General features: G+C 39.2%; 1 protein-coding gene across 1 annotated transcript in view; it reads right to left on the reverse strand.

The window, feature by feature from the left end:
* The window catches only part of NIBAN1 (niban apoptosis regulator 1), a 146,814-nt gene extending 123,870 nt beyond the window's left edge, over positions 1-22,944 (reverse strand). The window contains exon 1 of the mRNA XM_063105976.1: positions 22,800-22,944. Coding sequence (XP_062962046.1) covers positions 22,800-22,854 — 55 coding nt within the window. The 5' untranslated portion in view covers positions 22,855-22,944. The remainder of the gene's footprint in view (positions 1-22,799) is intronic.
* Positions 22,945-24,548: the final 1,604 nt, after the last annotated feature.

Raw genomic sequence — 24,548 nt, forward strand, 5'->3', positions numbered from 1 at the left:
ACAATGCTCACACAGAGGCATGAAACAGTTGTGATGGGAAACTCAACTACATCTGATTAGAGATTTCAAACTAAAAGCAGAATGTCTGGCAAGTTACAGCCTGGACTGCATAGCAATTTTATTTTTCTATAGAGAGAAGAAGTAATCAGGGGAACTGTCACTTGGAGAGATGCCAGCTAATGAAGTGAAATAACAAACCTTGGGTGAAATCAATGATATCATTATAGCACATGGCAGAATCCCTCTTAACCATTTTCCACTCACCCAAGGATTTTCATTATCTTTGTTAAAACATAATTGCTGACACCCAGGGACCCAGGGCTCGAGTTCAGCAGTCTATTCTCCAGTATCTTTGTTCCACCTGCCAAGTTATATGTTTACCAAAAGCCTGTTATGTTTCCTTCCAAACCTATTCATGCCAGTTGTGCTGGATATTGCAGATAAATCACTTAAATTAAATATTATACAAACTGAATAAACATTAGTGCAAAAAGGAGGAAGTTATTAACTAAGTTGAATGTTTTAGAAACTTTTGATAGTTACTAAAAAGAATTGCTGTTAAATTAGATGTAGGCAAGACAGCTGCAAAAGTTATTTGAAAACTTAAAAACTGTTAAAAATACAGATCTAGGTGGATTCTGTGGTCATATTTCTTTACAAAGCCCAACTTACGAGAAACCAAAACTGAAAATTACAAATGATGCAAAAGTGACAACATGGAACTCAAAACAAACAAACAACAACAAAAAAAAACCCCAAAACACCCATAGTCCTATGTCAAAATACTAGTGAGTAAATATATCTGTTTCATTAATATATTTTAAGTTAAAACATCCATGATACATGTATCTTTTTATAATTTGCTACCTTAACTGTCTTTTTGATTAATTGTCCAACTCCATTCCAACCACAACAGATAAAAGGCTTCTATGCTGACGTCTTCTATAGCCAGGTAGGGAGGAGTTGAAAATAGGATGAGAAAGCTTGGATTTCGGGAATGCAGATTTCAAAGGGCTCAGCAAAAACAGCATCATGACTCTGGGGCAAGAGACTCTGAAGGAGAATTGAACAGCACCCACCTGTCCACACAGTCTGCAATTCTACCTGCACAATCACAGACTGTGACTGCACCAAGGGAGACAGAATGAAGGTTTCCACATTGTTCCCTGACCTCTGATTTCAAAAGGGCTGGGATAAAAAAGAGAAAGAAGAGCTCCTCTAGAATAAATAGAGAGAGAGCTGGGGCTCTCCAGCAGTAGCGAACAGAGGAAGACCTGTAATTTATAAGTTACATTATGAACAAAAGCAATACCAGGAAGAGACAAGTCAGAAGTTGGCACAGATGGCATGGTGTTGCCGCAATAACAAAGCAAAAGGAGAACTGCCCCACTGTTACTTTTTTCTTGTCTTTTCTCCCAAGAATAACGATTTTCAGAATTTAAATAGTATACTAAATATGGTTACAGAAAAAAAAAGCCCAAGATTGATAGAGATTTAAAGTGAACAGTGGGATGCTGTAAATAACTACAATCCAGGGTTCCAAGAAAATTTACAAATAAGATTGCTAAAGTGTTGTCAGCCAGTAGAGGTGCTGGAAGAGCCAAATGGACAAGTGTAGATTCTCAAAAAGAGATAAGAGGACGAAGGAATGGAGATTTATGCAGATTTATTTAAGCTTTGAGCTTAATTTTAACACCAAAAAGATTATGAAGTTGATATTAATGAGATGGTCTGAAATTTCATGATTTTAAAAAAATAGGTCATAAATAGTATCTGTTTCTAAAATAAACACTGCTCTCAAATTTATTAGAAAAATAAGAGACATTTCTTTTAAAAGGCAGGATCGAAACTAGAATGACTGCTATTGGGGGTGAAGCAACACTTATTCTCCACTCTTCATATTGTTATAAAAAGGAATCTGGCATAACAGGAAGGAGAAATTGCCTGAAAAGGAGCATAGAGTTCAAAACAAAGAAATGCATTGTTTCTTCTGCCTTGCTTTCTGGACCAAATGACACGTAGTCAAAGCCTTTGAGACCTCTGTAAAAGTATGGCAGCTCTTAGGCCCAGATGAGTTTGGGAAAGTTAAATAAACAAAATGCATTAGAAACAGAGAGTGATGCTATGCATGTAGGGTACTGTAGTAAAAAGAATTCTGCCTTCAGACACAGAAGGACAAATATTGTGTTATTCCATTTACATGAGGTCCCTACAATCAGCAAATTCATAGACAAAATAAAACAGAGGTTACCAGGGGCTGGGGAGGGAAGGAGTGAGAAGTTATTATTTAATGGGTACAGATTTTATGTTGGAGAAACGACAAAGTTTTGGGTATAGATAGTCGTAATGGTTCTACAACATTGTGAATATATTTCATGCCACTGAATTACACACTCACAAGTGGTTAGATGATACATAATAAGTTATACATATTTTATCAGAAAAATGAAAAAAAAAGGTTTGGCTGTGACCAGACAGATTGGGTTTGAAGCCCAGGTTCTTACAGGTTGAGTTCCCTTCCTCTGCAGACAGGAGCCTTGGTGCTGACCGGGGCTAGAGACCAGGTAGAATTGGATGGGCCCAGGAAAGTGGAGGTGGCAGAGGAGTTGGCATAGGAGCTAAGTTTAAGCCAAGAGAAGGGGTGGAAATGAGAAAGAATTTTGTCCTGGCACCACTCACTAACAAAATACCTGTCCAAATATGGATTGATTGGCTTTAGGAGATAGTGAGTTTCCTGTTACTGGAAGTAGTAAGAGCTGCTCACCTGCTTGGTAAGGGCATTCAAGCGTGAGATGACCTTTAATGACCTTTAAATTCCCTTCCAAAAGGGCAAGCAGGTGATGTTTATTCCCTTACTATAATCTCCTTAAACCATAAGACATACACAGAAATGCCTCCAAATAATGGTGAAGTAGAAAAATAATGGAGACGGAAAAACAAATCTCAGATTATTTAGTTATTCAACCTATTCCTGGATGAACACAATCAGGACATTTAAGAATGTGTAATAAAAAGAAAACAATCCTTAGGAACAAAAATTGTAAAATACAAAAGTCATTATTATATAAATTTATGATTTTTTTTTTCAAAAGTCCCTTACGTACACATGGTACTTAGGGCTAATTCGGGTACATTTCTGTCTGAAAGAAATCTAGATTCAATTAACTCCTGTTCAAAGCACGTATTTATTCATCTATTTATTCATTCAACAAACAAGGATTGAAGACAGATATAATGGAATTACAAAGGGGGTAGAAAAATGAGCAAGATAAAATTTCAGCTACCAAGAGCTCAGATTAGTTCTATGTTCCAAGAGGTTCAGAAATTCAGTGTGGCTGATAAATAATGCGTCTATTATGCCTTTCTTTTTAAAACTATAATTTTAAAAATGATTCACACTCTCTGACGCCTAAGAAGTAATTCTAAGAAAATAATCAGAGATGTATATAAATATTTATGCATTAGAATGCTCACCAAAATATTATTTATAAAATGAAAATTTGAAAAGGACCTAAATATCCAACAAGAGGAGAATGGTTAAATAAACTATAGGATCTACAGAAGCTAGCATCCTCTACAGCCAATAAAATTTAAGCTTTAGAAGAATATTTAGTAACAAGGGACTTGTTTGTGATACAATGTACAGTAACAGTATAAATTTGTATGCAAAGTATGGTCCAAATTTTGTCTTTGTGTATGTGTGAACATATTTATATGAAATACTGAAAGAGAGAGAGACAGAGAAAAGAAATAGATAAATAAACTTTCTTAACAATGGATTGAGGGATCATGGATAATTTACTATTTTTCTTTATATTTTTCTTCATGTTTAATGTAGTCATTTATAGTTAGAATTAATTGTTACTTAAAACATTTAAATAAAAGGGATGGCTTTTAATGTTTTCCCATAATTTTTGTTCTAAAATCCTCTCGATTTACGAGACCCCTGACATTTGACGAGAGATTTATCTTAGTTCTTTTCTTTGAAATTGAATTACTGTCCAAAGAAATTGGCTTATAATAATAACAAGAATAACTACTGTTTATTGAGTCCTCATTATGAATAGAACACAGTACATGCATGACATAATCCTCACAATGAAATATAAGTTAGGGTTATTACACCATTTTACACATTTAGGAACTAAAGCTGGGTTACCTCATAGCGCAAGGTCACTCAAAGAGGACTTAAGCATGGGCTGCTCTGAATCCATGTTACACCCTTTCCATTGACGCGCACAGCCACTTAAGTCCCTTTTCTGCTTATCCGACCAATTATAAGTTTAAATAAGGATAAGAGATGGCACACTGCACTTCCCTCTGGAAACATCCTGTGATAATGTTTTCTCTCAGAGGAACTATCAAAACTGAAGTAGGACAGTGCTAAGAAGCATGAATTATATATACTCAAGGAAAAAAATCACAGGCTAGGATTTAAGTCTCCGTTCCTAATCAGGAAATTGGGGCTAACAATATCTATAGAAAATTATTGGGTTTAGGTCCCTGCTCTGCCACAGCCAGCCATAGGTAAGGCTCTTGCCCCACCAGGCAGTCAGCAGTCATCACCCATACTACAACCATCATCATTATCAAGTGGAGGCCAAGAAAGAACGAACAAGGAGATAATTCAATCAAGTGTGTATTTAAAACAACTCTATCAAGATGATAATTTTTATGTTTTTATCTCCAAAATAGTTTTTCTTAAAAAAAAAAAAAAAAAGGATTATAAAGGTAAGATTCCCACGCAGCCCCAACCCAAGTGAATGCATTAGCCCTGTTCACTAGTGCAGAGGAGTCTTTGTTAATTTAGAAGGAGGTATTCTCATGAGATAATAGAGTTGCTCTCAATTATCTTGATGATGAACAAGAAATCTGAGCCTCTCAGTGAGAAGGTTCATAACTTTTTTCCCAGGACATACAATGAGAAGAAATTTACAAAAGGTAAATAAATGAAGAGAAAAAGTTAATGTAATTTATTCTCCAGTATAATTTACTCCACATTCTTAGGCAGGCAGGCCTTGGACATGCTGCCTTTTCACTCCATCATTCTCCAGATATGTATCAGGGGCCATTAAGCTAGGTAAAAAGATGAATTGCTAGAGATGATTATGCATGCCTTCAGCAGCCCGTGAAATGTACCCAAGAACAATAAAGATATCTGATGACCTGTCAGGGAGATGCTTATGCAAATGAGAACACCATGATTATACTTCTGCTTGTTCATCTAAAGGCTATCATGAAATATAGATGGAAAAACTTCACTTGCTCAGTAACATCACAAATAAGAAGCTGGTTTCAGATTAGGATATGCTAAAAATGAAAATTCATGGCCAAATGCCTAATTCAGCAATAAAAGACAATAATGGACATAAATCAGCATCCAAGCTTATTTCCTTTGGAAACAATAATTTCATCAGATGACAGTTCTTACTGCCCTCTTGAATTACAGTATTTGGTGTTGAAAATTATTTGCAATCCTCAGAAGTAAAATATATTATAAATATATGTCATTAGCATCTTTCTGCTCTTAAATAGTAAACAATGTTTCTGACCTGAATTCAGTAACCTTCAAGAGACAAAAAGAGGTCGAGGCAACAGATAGAAAGCCCTACAGCAAACTCCTAATGGTAGCATGAATTCAGCTCAGTTATTCTGAAGCCCAGCCCCTTCCTCTCATGGCTATACAGTGAATGACACTGTGTGTAAGAGCAAGGCTTTGGCTTCAAGGAGAATGTCATCCATTAAATATTAGATTTTATCACAGATAATCTCCCTCAGCCTCAGTCTCACCATCTGCAAAATAAGTATAATCCTACCTATCTCAGGGAGTTATCATGAGCGTTTAAGTGAGGTCACGTGTATAAAGTTCTTAACATAGTGCCTAGAAGGTAATTAAGGGCCACACTTAACAAATGACAGTTATTATTAGATGAGTCATCCATCTGCCTACCTGACATCTCAGCTTGGATCTCAAATTTAGCATGTCCAAAAATGAACTCTTCATTTTCGCCCATAAATGTGTTTCCCCAGTCTTCCCTGTTTCAATAAGTAGCAGCTCCATCCTTTCTGTTGTTCAGGTCAGAAACGACAGAATCATCCTTGAGCCACTTTTTCCCCCTCATATCACACATCCTTCATCAGCAAATCTTGTAAACTCTACCTCCAAAATGTACTTAGAACCCAACCACTTCTCACTACCTCCAGCTATCCCCTGGTCCAAAGCACCATAGTCCCTGACCTGGATGGTGGCTCTAGCTTCTTCCTAACGGACGTGCTTCCCCTGCCCTCTCACAGTCTATTCTCTACACAGCAGTCACAGAAATCAGACTATGTCATTCCTCTGCTCAAAACTCCCCATGGTTTCTCTTCTCACACAGAGTAAAAGCCCAAGTCCTTAGAGTGGCCTGTAAATCCCTCTGTGATGTGACCTCACCTTCCCCGCTGCCCTCCCTCTGTCCACAATCCCCACTCTCCTTCCTCTGTAACCACACTGGCTTGCTTATTTCATAGTACTTATTACCACATGCCATCTTGTTATTACTTTATTTTGTTTCTCCCCACCACCACCTCCATGACGTAAGTCCCACAAGAGCAGGGATTTCATCTGTTTTGTTCATCCCGTTTTACAGAACAGGGCATATTCTATCTGATGACTAGAATGAAAGACATGAACAAATGCCTCACTATAATAAACTGATGTGTTCTGTGAAGTTTGGGGTGTAAGGACCAAACTAATGCTGCAAGTTAAGGTTTATAAGTTCATTTCAGTTCTTTTGGAAAGATTTAATCAGTTAAATGACTTGTTTCACTATGAAAAAAATGGAGGCCTAAATTAGAAACAGAACTCAAACAAGTTCTTTCACACCAAATTTCATGTACTTGCCCTGAAGTCCCGGATTTCTATTCGTTTGGGGCATGCTGTAGTCTCAACTTCATAAATTATTAAAAATGTATATAAACTCTGTTCTGGTTCCAACTGATTGACTAAGGATTTTGAAGGAAAAGATTTTATTTGATATATAGTTTATTTAAAATCTTTGACTTTGGTGTTAGATCGAACAAAGTATACAATCATAAATGATAAAACAGCTACTGGTTGTTGAGAATCCATATCCCTGTCAGTGTTAAGTACTTTACAAGCATTAGCATAACTAATCTGTACAACAGCCTTCTGAGGTACTACTTTCCCCGTTTTGCAGTGGAAGAAACCAAGGTGAGAAGGACATTAGATAATTTGCAAAAGGTTACACAGCTAGCAAGTGATGTGACCAGTAGCTGAACTTGGGTAGTCTACCTACAGATCCAACACTATTGAATCAGGAAAGCTGCAGAGTTTAATTTATACTAAGTGTTTTGTAAGGATTTATCTGCTCTGTAAGTTCATTTTATTTTGTCCACTTTTCTGAAAATGAGAGAGATAAGATAGTGTAAATATTATTTTGAAAGTTTTTATTACAAATCTTAATAAGGCTGATACTCATTTGCAAAATACTTCATATATATATGTCTTCTTTTAATTAACAATGAAAAATTTTTTAAATATTCCTGGAGAAATGCTGAGTTTAGTTATCAACATATCTCAAGGAATCATATTTTCATAAAAGCCATATGGAGACACAAAGCATTTGTGTTCCCTTTCTCAGACATACATTAATGTCAGTAGTTGTGACGATCTGAAATAAGGTAGTTAGTTATGGTATGTTTCAAGAATTTCTTATGGAAGTACCAAATAACAATATTAAAGAGAGGAAATGCCAAAACATGAAACATGTCGGTAAGTGAGTCACTAAAGTTATCATGGGTCAGGAGACATTTCTTATGCCCCATCCCAGAACTTAGAATTCTAGAGACCACTGAAAATTCAGAGAAAGTTCACAGAAAATGGAACAACTCCATTCTTTGCAAAAGAATGCTGAGTGAGGTAACTATGTTATTTCAACAGCAAATTCTATGATTCAAGGAGTAGTTACATTATTTGAAATTCTTGAGAATTTTTGAGAAGTAAAAAGGGGAAAAATGGCTCAGCATTAATTTATGAGCTTAAACATGCAACAAAGGGAAATGCATGAGATCAGGGCAAAGGAGAATGACCTCAGGGCTTCTTTTATCTGGGTTCACAATATAGTCACGTTGTACGCAGTCTGTCTTGCCTGCCTGTGCTTGCACTTCTTCAGTAGCAAGGGGAAGCAATACTTAAGTTTTAAATCTAGGGTTGAATAATACATCAGATTGGAAGAAAAGGCTTGTCACTTTCAGGTTTCTTATGCATAACTCTGAATCATAGTTATGTTCTGGTTTGAACTGAAAACTTAAATCTTGGAAAGTTTTAGTTTGGTTTGGTTTGTTTGGATACCATGCTCTGTACCAAGAGTGTGGAGACCTGAATTCCAGTTCTATATCTGCCATTACTAACTGTGCACATGGGGGCAGCTCATTCAGCCTCTCAGATCAGAATAAAGGGTTGGATTAGATGCTCATCTCTAAGATTTCTTGCAGCTCTATGACTCTTCTATGGGTCTTTATTCAAGAATAGCAGTCTAAAAGAAATATCACATGAGCCACAGATGTGAGCCTCAAATGTAATTTAAGTTTTCTAGGAGCACATTAAAAATTTTAAAACGGATTGAATGAGTTTTGATATACTTTATTTAACCCAATAGGACCAAAATAGTATCACTTCAATATGTAATTGCTACTAAATAATATTAATGAGATATTTTACATTCTTTTTTCTTGTACTACATCTTCAAAATTGGTGTGTATTTTACACTTGCATCATATCTTAATTTGGACTATCCATGTTTCAAGGTCACATGTGTCTAATGGTTACTGTAGTGGACAGCGCAGGTTTACAGGGCTTCAATTTTTCCTACCTAAAGATAAAGTAAACATATAATCTACCTTCAAAGTGAGAATTTCCTTAAAGTAGAAAAACTATTCATTGAAACATTAGGTTCAACATGTTGAGGGTAATATGAGGGGAGACATGACCAACAAAGAAAGGAATAGGCCTTTGACAGGAGTTAACCGATGAAAAGGTACAGAAGAAGCTTGTGTCACATGGAAATGAGAAGGCTGGAGAAACGATGCACGCCACCTCTAGAACTGGTCTACCAAATCCACCCACATAATCCTCACTCGCCACAGTATGCTTTTAAGATCTTTGTCCCTCATGGTCCCTCCTGGACTCTGTGGATAGAATTCAGGGGGTCCAAAAGTTGAATGGGGTAAAATGATACCTTTATTTTCATTAACCTCTAGCTCAAATTCAGCATTTCCTTCAATTACGAATATAGGCAACAAGCCACAGTAGCATTTTAGAGTACCTGTGACTTGTCACCAATAGAGCTCACAGATGTTTTCACAGCACATTTCATTTGCTGCATATCTTAGAATAGCACTTCTTTGAAGTGCCAGTAGTTATTAAACCCACAAGACCTTGTCATTGAATATATTAATAAAGAAGCACATATATTATTATATCACAGATTTTTAAAAATATTTTGATAGCTGCATTTCAATAAAATCGGTTTCTCTTGTAATCCTATGTAATTTTTTTTTTTCCTTTAAAAATGTTATTCTGAGAAGGGGTCCATAGGTTTCACTAGCCCACCAAAGGAGTCGACAGCATAATACACTAGACAGAAAGAGTCTGGGTCCCTGAAGGATCCCACCCCCCTTTACTAACCCCCACCAAGCCACACTGAATTGTGTAATGAGTCGGATGGAAATCATGTCAAGCCACTGAGATGTGGAGGATGACTATTTCAGCAGTTAGGCCATCCCGACTAACGTTCAACTGAAACCTGGCCTCGGGTCATGCCAATTGGTTACCACCGTGACTAGATCCCATGCACTGAAAAGAAGGGCACTGGCAGTAATGTGCTGGTAAACTGGGTTGGAAGGAGGGAGGAAAGGAGGAAGGAAAGGAGGGAGGGACACTCCCACCACGGCTGGTTTCAAGCTACCAATGTAATGCCACTAAATTCTGAGTTGGGAAGAGATTCCCAGATTGGGCTCCTGCCAGCCAGTGGGAGCTGGTTCCTGGCATTCCTCTGGAATCGTTCTCCACCATGTCAGGTCCTAGAAAGGTGTTGCCTATTACCCTTCCCTGGTTTGAGGAGAGGGATTGATGTAGATCCTTCAGAATAGTTGTTTAAAGGTTCCTGTTTAAACCACTGTGTCTGACTCCTTCATAATGAATAAATAAAGCAGAATACTTTACATGCACTAATTTGTAAATTCAACAAGCTGTTGAAAAGAATCTAATTAGTACTAATTACAATACTAGAGTGTCCCAACGCATTATAATGCCATTGCTTCTGAAAAGGCATTGTGTTTAAACACTCTGAAACATTAATTAGTCTACAGAACAAATGAGTGAGGTAGGTATTATTTGGCAGTACATGAAAGCTAACTATTTACTCTGCGAAGGTCTGATGCCATTAATGACAGTAAAACAAACTGATTAGCATTACAGTAGGACTGGGAAATTTGAAAATTATATTACATTCATTACATTATATTATTCATTTCTGACCTCCTTGTATCTGTTAAATAAAATGTATAGGAGGTCATTGGTTTGGACTGAGCTCCTGCCCTAGGCCCAACAGACCAAACCAAAATGCAGTCACTCATGACAATTCAGTCACTCATGCTGAAGTTCCACACCACCAAGCCAAAACTAAGTTGTTATCTGACCTTTCTAGAAATCAGGAGAAAGGTCTAGAAATCAGGAGAATCCTCAAATGGAATTCCCATCTGCTTTAAGCTTTACAAGAAAAGTACCTGAAACACCAATCCGCTTTGTTTGTTTTGGCAGGTGGAGGGTACAGGGATTGAACCCTGGGTCTTGGTGTTAACAGCACAATACTCCAACCAACTGAGCTAACCAGCCAGCCCAATCCACTTTTTGTTTTCTGTTTCTTCTTTTCTCAGCCCTTTTCCATCTATAAAACCAACCTCTTCTGCTTGGTTCATTGGAACATGAGGTGTTGGTCAATTCTAGAATAGCAAATAGAAACCAATTAATATCTTTAAATGTGTTGTAATTTTGTCTTTTGACATATAAGGGTACTTCAAAAAGTTCGTGGAAAAATAGGATTAAAAAGTAGACGAATCTCTCCATGAACTTTTTGAAGACCCTTTGTATGTCACTGGGCATTACCGCTGTCTGCATTTTACAAATGAGACACTGAAGGCAGCCAGTCGACAGAGAATCCAGCTTCAGATTCAGCGAGTCCTCAGGAGACTATCACACCTGTTTTTCAAATTTGAAATCTCCATTTATTGGCTTTCTGTGCCTTGATTCCCAAATATAAATATTTCCTTTTATAATGAAGAAGTTGCCTGAAGGTATCATCTTATTTAAAGTTAATTTAAAGTGACCTGCAATGCCTACTATTACCTATTTGTAAATTCTGTATTATGTTTTGCTAACATTTAGATGAATTTTAATTTCTGGATTAAGCTTTTTATAATCTACCATCTCATACACTGAAATATCCGCTTCAAAACACAGCCAAATCATTTGGAATTAAGACATGGGATCAAAGGTTTAGTAAATGTTTCCATTCATAACAAGGGATAAATTACAGGTTTCGCTCACTTAAAGAAGCTAAAGTGGTTAAGTCACTGTTCAAATCCTACCAAGTTGATAATCCTTTCCATTAAAGAAAAAGCTACGTAGACTTGGAATTTCTGGAAGAACGACTCAGAATTTCTGACAGAGCATTTGGGACATTTTTCTCTGAGATATTTACTTTTCTCTGAGACATGTACTTCCTTGGCACATAGCAAGCACTCAAGAAATGTTAGCTTCTACTATTGTTATTATCATTCCTCAGACCAGGAATTATTTTTAATTAGGAACTGACATCTCAGTTGATGTGTACAGGTCTTAGTCATGCTCTAAAATTTTTATTTACTTTAAATTTAAAAGGCACATGTCTTTATTGTTACTAATTTAATCCTTTCTAACAAAAACATTTAAAATATTTATAGTCCAGATATTACACATGTGCTTTAGTTCCTAATAAAGTTTATCTTATTCTAACTCTAAGCCTGCATCTGCTTTGCTTAGGCAATTATTCAGACATATCTAACTTATTCAGCATGACTTACATAAGAAATAATTCTTGAAACGAACATATACAATCCAAATTTGAAAAACCTCTGAATTATGTTGAAACTGTCACTTGTCTTGTGTGAGCCCCAGAGCTAAGGGCACATGACCACTGTTAAAAACATCCTTTTAGAAAGAACATCCACAATTTCCTTTCATTTCTGACTTGCCCTGCTCATCTGCCCTGGCCCCAGACCTGCCTCATCTCAGCAGCATCTTGTGCACATACAATTCTCTGCAGGCTGCTCTTCTCTCCCAGATTCATTGAGAATGCTGGTAGCAGGTCAGAATGGCTACATCATCCCCACATGCTCCAACAGGCTACAAAAACACAGCAGTCATGTTGCTCTTTCCTGTAGACTAGAGACCAGAAATATTTTTTATATCTTCCATTTCTCTCCTCATTGTGTTCATGTTTACCTCTACTTTAGCATATGGAGCCTATTTATAACTTCCTTAACATTCTTGTCCACTAATTTCATCATGTCTATAATCTGTGAATCTATTTCTGTAAATTCATTTTTTTTTCTTAGAGTTATGGATATTTTCCTGCTTCTTTACTTGTCTGGTAATTTTCAATTGGATGCTGGATATTGTGAATTTCACATTGTTGAATACATATTTTGTTGTATTCCTATAAAGAATATGGACTTTGTTCTGGCATGTGGTTAAGTTACTTGGAATAAGTTTGATCCTTTTGAGTTATGTTTTTAAATTTTTATTAGAGCAAGTCCAGAGCAGCCTTATGGTCTAGGGCTAATTTCTGCTCACTGCTACTGAGGACTCTAACCAAGGCCCTATACAATACGAGGTCTTTCTACTTTGGATGATGGGAGCATGAACTACTTCCAGCTCTGGGTGAGCTCCAGGAATTGCTTGGCCCTATAAATCCAGAGACACATGGTCTTCTGTTCTAGAAAATAGTCTTACATGATTTCTTTGATAATTTTCTCCCTTTTATTTTCTTTATTCTCTATTTTCTGGGACTTCTGTTAGTCAGATACTAAAATTTTGAATTGACCCTTTAATTTTTGGTAAATATTGCCTACTCTATTTCTACCTTTTGATCTTTGTGTTCTATTCTCTGCAAGATTTCCTGAACTTTATTTTCCAAAACAATAATTGGACTTTATTATTTTTTGGTTTTTTGTTTGTTTGTTTTTGGTGACTGGCTGGTATGGGGATCTGAACCCTTGACCTTGGTTTTATCAGCACCATGCTCTAACCACGTGAGCTAACCAGGAAGCCCTTGGATTTCTTTTAATGTTGATCCTCAGATTTTTAATTTACAGGAGCTCTTTCTTATTCTATTACCATTGTTTCTTCATCACATCCTGAACCTGTTTTACAAACTCTATACTTCTCTTATTTTGTAAGACAGTCATTACAGCTTTTAATTTTTTTTTTCTCCTTTCATTCATTTATTGAGCAAATACTTACTGATCAGGAGCCATGTACCAGATATTAAGCTATCTGCTGAGAATATAGCAGTGAATCAAAACAAAGACCCTGCTTTCATGCTGCTTCATTCTAGTGGTGTAAGCAGGCGATAAAATACAGTAGGGATCCACTCTCATCAAATCTCTCTCCCTCTTGCTCACTGCACTCCAAACGTACCACCTTTCTTCAGTTCCTCCACGTTCCTCCCCTTCCTTTCCCTTCTGTACGCTGTTCTCTCTACCCAAAATATTCTTCCCCTGGTTCTTCACCCAGATAGCAGCTGATTATCCTCCTGAGCCATACCGTAACTCTACTTCATCTCCCTGCCACCATAAGTTTTCTATCTCAGTGCCCTTTTTATTCCCTGTATGACATTTATCAAAATTTGTAATGCCGGCTACCTACTTATTAGCCATTCATGCTTTCTCCTTGCTAACTGAACCCAATTTTCTTCAGGTATCCCTGATCTTCCCTGTAGCCATACACTTGAGAGAGGCGGCCCAAGCCCCAGTCCAGGGCTGAATCTTGACTGGTCTAACCAAATCATGATAATTCCAGACTCTTGCTGGTGATGGCTTAGGAAGGCATGTGTAATACAATTCTGATCAATGGGATGTAAGGGGAAGTGTGCTAGTAAGGCAGCTAGGAAAGGTTTCTTTGCTTTCATAAAGAGACTCAAAGACTTGATAGACCTCTTTTTAGCATCTGGGATATTGCTGCACCTAAGAATGTAATAACTTGCTGCTCCAGCCATCTTTCAACCATAAGGAGAGCTGGCCCACAGAGAATAGGAAGGTAGAAATAAGGGGACTTTGGTGATATCACAGAGCCATTAAATTAATAATCCTTTATTCCTACTTCTTTGTTATGTTCCCCGGAGCGCTTCTTGAGGAATCTTCTATATAATGAGCTTCAAACACTAGAGAGACATCAACATAAGAACTGATACATTAAATAATACTTAATGTAGAAGAAAGAGTAAATGAGAAAAGAGAATATAAGATAATGGTTATATGCTTCGACATAGTAAGTTCATAAAATAAAGTTAGGGGAGAATTGGATTGGCATATACAAAAATTTTGTTACTGATTTTTAAGAGTTTGTTCAGGAGTTTTCTATAGCCATATTGATGATGGTGGTATTCGTATTGGTATTCTGAGACTACTGTATGTATTAGGTGGGATAAAGCAAATGAGAATTTATGTATATTTAATTCTATCATCTCCTGTGCCACTGAGAACCAAGATTTTCAATACGGGAAAGGAGATATAAATATAATGCAGAAAATATACATTTTTCCTAGTTCTGTCCACTAAAAAAGTCCAGAAACAATGGCCAACCCCAGTTGCAGCAACCCAGTTTGCAGTCCCTAGACCCAAACTGTCATCTTGAAATACCATTTCCCTCTAAAAGAAATCAGAGTTCCTTATAGATTTTGCTTATTCCAGTTATGGAACAGGAAATAAACAAGATGAGCCTAAAACATCTTGACCTACCAGATGGCAAGGAAGCTATCAAATACTATTAGGGTAAATCAAAAGGACTCACTCAGGAGCCAACTTGAAGAGGCTTTCAATAGCTAATGATGGGAAACTTGAGCTTCAGTAAGGATAAGAATCTCAGTGGAATTCGTGAGTTCACAATGATTTTTTTTAGTCAATTAATTACCTTTCAGGGATGACAGAAAACCAATAAATTACTTTAAAAACTGATAAATAAAAGGAAAAGGTAAAGTTCTTTTCCTGCCTTTCCTGTATGAACTATCATCCTAGGTAACCGAATAGTAAATAAGGGATGTTTCGCTCTACAAAATCATTCCAGCTAATAAATAAAAACAAAATGGCATACTTAGAATACCATCATTTTTCAATCCCCAGTGAATTAATGGGTCCTAGCATCAGAGGCTGCTAACAACACAAAAAGAGAGACAACCAGATCCTAGTGCCTGCAAATGATGAACACAGCGCCACCTATAGTCTTGACCAAAGGACTGATCCTGAGATTGGTCAAGTCTTACTATCCCTCTGACGATCTGTAGAAAATACAGGAGAAACATATGGAACTGTACCATAAGCAAACTGCAAACTGTGAAAAATTCTACATGTCAAACAGCCCAGGTCCTTCAACAGATAATCTGCAAGTAAAAGAAAGAGAATTAGGGGAAACCTGTAGATTGAAAGAGACTTAGAAGACATATTTTTTAAGTGGGTAAGACTATAAGGTTTAAAAACGCACAGTTGGGTGATAAAACCATAGGATATGTAAGTCATTATTATAAAATCTAGGATTAGTGGTGTGGTAGTCTGTTACTAGGGTATCCCCTAAATATCTATACTCCATGGTATTCATGCCTGTTTGTGTAGGCCCCTCCTCTTGAATCTGGGCTGGCCCTGAGACTTGCTTTAACCAATGGAATGTGGCAGAGTAATGCTGTGCCAATCCATGCCTGAGCCATAAGAAGTCCTAGCAGCTTCCAGAAGCTTTTGCACTCTTGCAAAACCCTGGCCCGTCATTTTAAAAAATCCAGTACCTGACTAGAGAGACCGTGTAGAAAGGCCACCTGGAGAGAAAGAAAACCCTCTTGGTTAAGTCCAGCCACCAGCTGAATGCATCCACGGGAATGACACCAGCAAAAATAGGAAGTAGAACCCCCAGCTAGACCCAATCAAGATAGCAGAATTGTGAACAAATAAATACTTGTTTTAAGAGCCAGTATCACTGAGGTAGTTTGTTAGGCAGCAATAGATGATGGAAAATAGTGGTTATTTTTAGAGAGACAAAGGGGTCTAGAATTGAGATGGGACACATGGAACTTCTGCAACAGCTAGTGAAGTTCTTTTTTATTTCTTGACCTGGGTGATGGCTTCGTAGATATTTGCCTTATAATGATTTACTAAGCTACACATTTCTTTTGTCTGGTTTTCTGAACCTATATTCTATTTTAAATTAAAATACTTTTTAAAAAGGAAAAAAAAATACCCACATGGTTTGGCATAGAGACATTTACTCTTCTTCCAAAATTCCTTTGGACTATGGACTTTTAAAAAAATCGCTTCAGGGCTCATAGTAAACACTATTAATTTATTCTAATCCTAGAGATTCATTCCATGCAACATCAAGCATAGAAATATCAACTTCATTGGGTCTTAGACCTTGCAATTTGCAAAACTGAATTAATTGATTTCATATCTCTAAATCTTTTATTCTCTATGTGAGAAAAAACATGCAGTACCAAAAAATAAAACAAAACAAAATAAGAGGCACTTTTAAAAGCTGGCTTGCATTTTCTTATTGGCAGCAACTTGCTAGTCTCTTTTTAAAATGAATTTTCCAGTCTCAAAGGAGAAAATCTGTATTGCATTTGGGGTTTTGTATAAGTGTGGGTATGTGTACGTGTGTGTGTGTGTCTGTGTGTGTGTTTTAGTTTGGAACTGTTAGAGTTTTAGCTCTCATGTTCTGTGTTTTACTAAAGTGCCTCAAACAGACTGTAGCAGATGAATTGTGCTTTTATTCTTTTGTCTTCCATTTTTATCTTCATTTCTGACCTCATTTTCTATTTCACAATGCAAACTGTTATATCTATCTTATTTCTTAGACTGATGTTACCTAGCTTTACTGACAAAAAAAAATTAAAATTTGTAATGAGGAGATTAAAATCACTGACATAATTTACACTGAATATTTTGTACAACTTTCACAGTACATTTAACTTAAATTAAATTAAAATACTGTTACAAATTGGACTCTTTCTGTTGCACTTTATACCTGTGAACCCAGTTCAGACCTTCCCAAAGATTACAATAAGTAAAACCATAAATTGTTCAGTAGTCCAAAGCAAAAATAAAATAATAAAAATTACTACTGTCACCCTAGCAGTTACTATTACTAGAGAGACCTTGATGATATAGTCCTCTTACAGCCCATGTCCATAGTAAAAAGAAGTGTTTCATCAACACCAGATCTTCATGTAGCATCTGACTCTATAGGGTTCACCAAGGCTTATATTAGAACCCACAAGAAGGAAGGTCACTTTCTTCCACAAGTGCAGTAGAAAATGTCAATTTGCCTTAGTCTACTGTCTTTGCTTTCTTTTTGATTGAATCTAAGAAATTCTCAATTCACAAAATCCTTTATGGCTTTGCCACATTAGATTTGGAGCTTATTAAAGAGCTCCCTAGTCCCAAAGCCTTGGTTTCTATTCACGAAGACTGAAGAGGGTAGAGCGTAACTATTGACACTAGAAATTCCAAATCTGCAGTAGTTTTCCTTATTCAAAACTCCTACTGTCTTCATTAGTAGTTTGGCATGCTTGAAGGCATTCTTTTATCAGAATATAACGTGATCAATACACTTTACGCATTATTTATAACGGGCGCTCTCCTTCTCTTTCCCCCAACCCCACTTCTCCCACCAGGGGAGCCGCAATTCCTCACTTCTTAGAAGAGTTCATTTTCTACAAATCAGGAACTGAGACAAACACTCATGGTGTAATCTTTATCCACTTTCTACTTGCTTTGGATTAATTTTTCTTAAAGCGGACCCAGTAAGGCAACGCTTAGTGTATTGGTTAGGATGCTTTTGGCCACAAGTGACAGAAGACAATTATATTAGTTAGGATAAGGTTTGTCTGTGGATAACAGTAACACCACAGATGACATTGGCTTAAATAAGACAGAAGTTTATCCCTTTCTTAGTAAGAGGTCCAGAGGTAAGTAGTCCAGGGCTGGTCTGGAGGTTCTACTCTATGAAATCCTCGGGAGCCTAGGCTCCTTTTGTCTAGTTACTTTGCTCTGCATGAACTCCTTACAGGGACATTTCATGGTCCAAGTTGCCTGCTCCTTGGGCTGGCCGGTTAGTTCAGTTGGTTAGAGCACAGTGCTATAAAACACCAAGATCAAGGGTTTGGATCCCCACACCGGCCAGCCACCAAAAAATAAAAATAAACAAAATATAGTAAAACTTTTTTTTTAAAAAAAGATGTCTACTCCAGCCATGTTCACAATCCAGCCAGCAGTATGGAGGATAGAAGAAAGAAAGTCACACCTTTCCCTCTAACATCACATTCTAGAAATAGCATTCTGCATTTCAATCTAGATCCCGTTGGCCAAAACTCAGTTACATGACCCCATCTACTTGTAAAGGAGATTGGTGTTCATGTGGACAGCTAAAACTTGGGAGTCTTATTATTAAAGATAGCAAGGGAGAATATTAGGGGATAACTAGCAATCTCTGCTACCCCAACTCAAAGGGGATTTAGTATCTCACATAACTAGAAGTATCCCAAGGGCAGTGCAGGCAGGCCATCAGTAGTTGATTGGGGCTCTAGCTTCTCTTCTCTGAGACTACCTCGGCTATGCCACGTTCCTCGTATTGGCTTTGTCTGTAAGCTGGCTCCTCTCCTGCTTGTCAGGATAAAAACAGCAGTTCCGGGGAAGAAAACTTTCCTAGAGGCAGCCAGCAAACTTCCCTTCAAGTGTCACTGGACACACTGCCTCACAACCCTATGCCTAGTATCATCGCTGGCAAGGAGCCCTCAGCACCATGATAGACACAGATCAGCACACACCCCTTAGGGGACGTAAATGGGGATGGCTTCTCTGAAACAGAGGAGTTTCAATACCCAAACAAAACTGGGGTTCTGCTAGGAAGAGAAATGGGGAAAGGATGTTGGGTTGGCATCCAACAGTATCTGCCATATTCCATATCCTAAATTTTCCATCACAGTATACTGCCATTACTAGCCAGACAGTTTGGGTTCTAAGATAACACATTCAGAATTACCCAGATAAATCAGACCAGTTCTTACACCCATCTCCCACCAAAAAATTATAACTGAAGAATAAGCGAAAGTGTAGACTAGTACAATTCATCTGCATTGAGTAAACCACAACATGTACAGCTCTTCACAGCCTCACCTTGCCCCTGCAGACTTCACTTTAGACACATAAAGGTCGCATAAATATATTTATATATTGCCACCTAAGTTAACCCATATGACATAAATATGAGAGAACTCCCCTGAGAGAAATACATGCTGTTATTAAGCTGAAACTCATTTCTTACCCTATAAGAATCAGACCATTGGTGAGCATTTCAGAGGAAGCCAATAGGCCCTTTATAGGTTAAATGTGACTGGGTTAAATGTGACTTACTATGTGACAGTAAATCCAGGAAAAAACCAGTTATCCTCACTGCTATTTTCTGCTAGCAGGCCTAGAAGTGCCCACCAGTCCCAGCCAGGATCTGTGTACCCCACAGTTCTCAGCTGCAGCACTGATTTTCCAGTACTTTTCTGACCCTTCATAGGACTTCTCATATGGGAGTTTTCAGGTTTGTTTTCTTTTTGATTCATTAACAATTCAATAGTGATTTTCAAAAGGAAATAAAATTATTTCTTAAACAGGAAAACACATTGTGGTTTTTTGTTCTTGTGTTTGTTTTTTTTTTAAGCTATAGCTCAATTTTAGGCATACCAAAATATTGAAAAGAAAAGGCAAACATGGTGTGGAAAAGGAAAAGCGCCCTACATTGACCACTGACATCTGAATTATACAAGCTTTCTTCCCCATTAAGGGAAGATCCTTTTACGGCAGTGCTAAAAGCATCACTGAAGGCTAACACAGGACACTGCCTACGTGACTATAAATTGGTCTTGGTATTATTTATTAATAGAAACATTTAATCAAGGGAAGTTACTGAAAGACCTCTAGAAACAATTCTAAAAATGTATTCTGTTGTAAGAAACATGAGCTTGGTAGTAATTTTGAAAACAAAATTTTTAGAAATAAAGTAACTCCTTAATACTCTGATATCTCTTGATTGATTAAAATCCTAAAACACAATGAATCTACAAAACATCCACATGACAGACCACTATTAACACAAAGAAATGATATGTCTGAAAGTAAATGCTGATTCAGCGTCATTAGCATACTATAAATACAGCTGCTCATGACATACAAAATAAAGTTAACGAAACTCACTCGAAATATATCAACTAGTTATTTCCCTGGTAGCAAAGTTTATCAAGCTTGAAAGAAAGTTAGTGCCCCAACTACAGAAGCTTTCAAGCCTATAATATTTCGCTGGTGGCTCTTTCATGAGAAAGAAGTCATAAAATTGTATTTTAACTTTACTGTCATACTTTCAATTGTTCTGCTTACAATTAAATCAAAGCTTGGGAATATTTATGGGCTAAATGATGGGCAAAGGTGTAAAGACAGGTTCGTAATTTTATTCAGGGATATGGGGCTTCAAAACCATCAGGAAATCACAGCTCCATGACCTTCATTTTCTCATGCACTAACAATTCATAACACCATGCATTTTCCAAGGTTCTTTTTCTCTTTTGGCAAGACTAGTGTTCTCACATGAGGCACCGTCTCATTTTCTCTAGAGGTTTTCTTTTCCCTCCTCCACTACACATTCCTTGAAAGTGCCCTCCCAAATACAGAATGAGGAGATAAAATTGAGCAGGACTAGGGGATGTGGTGACTGTCACACAATCTACCATAGTTTTGCTCATTCAAAGGCATTCATTACAAGTCTTTCGTGTGCTCTCATACTTTTGTACATGTAATAATTAAATTTCAGAATAAAGAAGTTAATATGTTTTCTAATATGAGAACAATGCTTGCATCAACGGCAACAACTGTCATGACCACGAAATCTTCTCGAAGCAAGTTCATCCGTCATATTGCTGGACTTCAAATGATTACTGTAGATGGCCATGCTTCAATATTAGGTGCTTCTAAGCTTTCCGGTGAAACAAAGTCTTATAAAACAAATGCCATAAACAGAATTTTGCTCACAACCAAACGCAAGCCCTTTCTCGTTAGGTTCTGCTGCATCTCTTTTCAGTCCTCTGCACGCTGGCAAAAACATCAAACATATCGTCAAATTTTTAAGACTAAGACAGGCTTGGTTTAGCTTATTAACTAGTATAAATAAATCCTCCATCTTTTTCCCATTTTAATAAACAGCAGCAAAGGGATATCTGACCAAGTTTTATCCCCTGACAGTATGGGTTGTTGATCTTCTACTTCCAAAAACACCAGAGCAGGAATCTGGAAAATCCATTACATAGCTCTTCAAGTGCCCTGATTTGATATCCTTTTCAAACGGTTTCAGTGTTGTGGTGACTGAAAACAAGTATGAAATAGGGATACCAAACAGATGCTCTTCCTCTTAGGAAAAGGTTCAAGGGCCAGAATGAGGTATTAGGAAGAACTTAACCATTTCTTTAAAGAATTAGGGCAAAACCTAGAGTTTTATTTTATTTTATTTTGTCAGTATACAATGTGGTTGATTATTGTGGCCCATGACCAAAACCTCCCCCTCCTCCCCCGCCAACCACCTCATATCTGTAAAACCTAGAGTTGAATACCTAGTATTAAACTAGTACTACAGAAGGTATTTCTGAAGCCAGGAACCAAAAAAACCAGCAACAACAAAACGCTAAATTAGCAAGATAAGCAAATGTTACGCAGTGGTTGAGGGCAAGGTTTGGGGGTGGAGGATGGAGCGGGGAGGCCAAATACACGCAGGAGATAAAGAGTCACGACTTCCTGCAGTTTCAGCTCAGTTTAATCTTTGTTTTCTTCTGCCTCACGCTTTTTATTGAGTCACTGTCTCTGACAATCTCCCAAGATGAGTTTCTCCCCATCTAGACCTTTAGCAACCGTTACGAAACGTGCCAGTGTTCCTCTTTCTCCCCCCACCGCACCCCCGCTCCGGGAAGGGAAGGGAAGGGAGCCCGCGCAGGCTGGGAACGTGGTGACTGTCCTCTGCCTCTGCTGCAACCATCCCGCGAGTGATACTATAAGGTTCAAGCGAAGCTCTGGCCGACCCCACAAGGAGGGAAATTCGGCCTTAGGACGGGAATCCCCAGGGAAATCTCTAGAGACGGGGATATCCCCGCTGTTGTCTCGGCGGCAAGTTCTGAAAGGGCCCACGGCGAGCTCCAGCGCCAGGCTGCGGAGGGCGAGGTGCTTCTGGGCGGGGACACCAATCACCGCGAGGCGGGCGGGGCGGCGGGGACGCAGCGGTCCGCACCCCGCGACCTGCACCTGCTCTCCCGACCGTCCCGCGCGCTCCCCAAACCACCCCGTGCCGGGCGCCCTCCCAGCCAGCCCGCGCGGGCGAGCTGCGCTCCCGCTCCCGACGGGACACCGGCTCCGGGAGGCGGGGTGCGTCTCGGGGGTCCCCGGGCCGCGTGCACCCGCGGCGGGCGTACCTCGGATGTAGGCGCACTTGCCCTCGTCCAGCTGGCTGGAGACCGAGCCGCCCATGGCCGCGGTGCCGGCTGTGCTGAGCGCCGAGACTGCCGGCCCGCACGCACCCCGGGCGGGACCGACCGCTCCGACCGGCGCCGGCTGCTCGCTCCCGGAGGCTGATGCGACGGCAGCCCGGCGCTGCTAATTAAACGGCGAACTTCCTCCGAGGGGCGTCGCCCTCTGGGGCGCCTCCTCCAGGCCCGCGCCCTCTGAGGCTCCGAGGGCTGGCCCGGGCTGTCTTCCCGCCCTCGCGCCACTGGCGAGCTCCCAGGGGCTGTCTAACCTAGAACTGTCCGCCCCTCTCTTCCCCGACTTTGGCTTCTTTTTGTTTTTTACTCGTTTGGGGGGCAACCGAGAAACACCTGAGAGGAAGTGGACCATTTCCCATCTCTCCCGTGACTGTAAGCCTCGGTGAGCTGGAACCGTCCCCGTTCACGTCCCACGAGGTGGAGTTCAAGACCCCCTCGCTTGGCACATCCTCTAGCGCAAGAACGCCAGGTCCCCTCAAACACCGCGTGGGAACCTGTTAGGAAGGCAAAGTCTCGGTTCGCCTCCTCTCGCCCTCCACACACACCCCCACTCCAGTTAGAAGCTCTGCCGGGGCAGCAATCGTGTTTTCACAAGCCTTCCAGGGAATTCTGATGCCCTCTGAAGTTTGAGAACCAGCGGTAAACTCTACCGTCCTGCAGCCAAGAAGTTGGGCCGAGGACAGGTGGGTCCTACAGTATACTCCCAGCTGAAAACACCGTCAGACTTGCAAATCTGTCCTTGCACCTTTAGATTCTGTTCCTCTCCTTAACAAACTGGAAATACAGTATTAGGAAGGACGTTTGTGCATTTCCCACAACCACTGTTTAGCTTGGCAGCCTTTCCCAAACAAGACCAGCTTGGGCAGAGGGGTCACCACTGGTTTTGATTTCGTCGTATTCTTAGAAGTCAGTTTTCTAGCGACTCCTATTGACTTAACCTCAGGGTCAAATGGTCTGAACATACCAGAGCCAGGCCTGAGAACTTTGAAAGCTTTCTCCCACTAAGTTAATTAACGAGCACTTTAATACAGATATTTCTCACACCTCACACCCGATCTCTCACACTCTACATTCCAATCCATCAGTAAATCCTGTCAATTCTGTTATTAAAATTGTCCACTAGCCAAACAATTATCTCCTCCACCACCGTCTCCCCATCCTGTCCCCCCATCACTACACCGTGGTCATGACAGTAGCCTCCTGACAAGTCTCCCACCGTGGTCATGACAATAGCCTCCTGACTGGTCTCCCTTCTTCAGAGAAAAAGCCATTAAGTCCATCAGGGCCTAGGCCAGCTTCCACTGACCTCGTCCACCACCGTTCTCCCCCTTGCGCTCTCTGTTCCAGCCACACTGGCCTTTTTGCCCTTTCTGGAACACATTAAGCTCAGAGCCTTTCTGCTTGCTCTTTCTCTGCCTAGGATGCAGATATTCCCATGAGTTACTCTTCATTCAAGTCTCCACTTATATGCTACATGTCAGAGACACTTTCCTTGACCCCCTATCTAGACACCAGCCCTCATTTCTCTCTGCCCCTTGCCCTTCATTATTTCTATACACATCCCTTAGCACCATGTAACGTATTTCTTTGCCTGTCTTCCCACACTGATTTGTAAACTCCATAAGGCCAGGGATTTTCTTTGTTGGTATCGTTTCTTGTTTCTTTTCTTATTTGTTTTCT

The sequence above is a fragment of the Cynocephalus volans genome, chromosome 8 (assembly GCF_027409185.1).
Source record: "Cynocephalus volans isolate mCynVol1 chromosome 8, mCynVol1.pri, whole genome shotgun sequence".
In the NCBI taxonomy this organism is placed as follows: domain Eukaryota; kingdom Metazoa; phylum Chordata; class Mammalia; order Dermoptera; family Cynocephalidae; genus Cynocephalus; species Cynocephalus volans.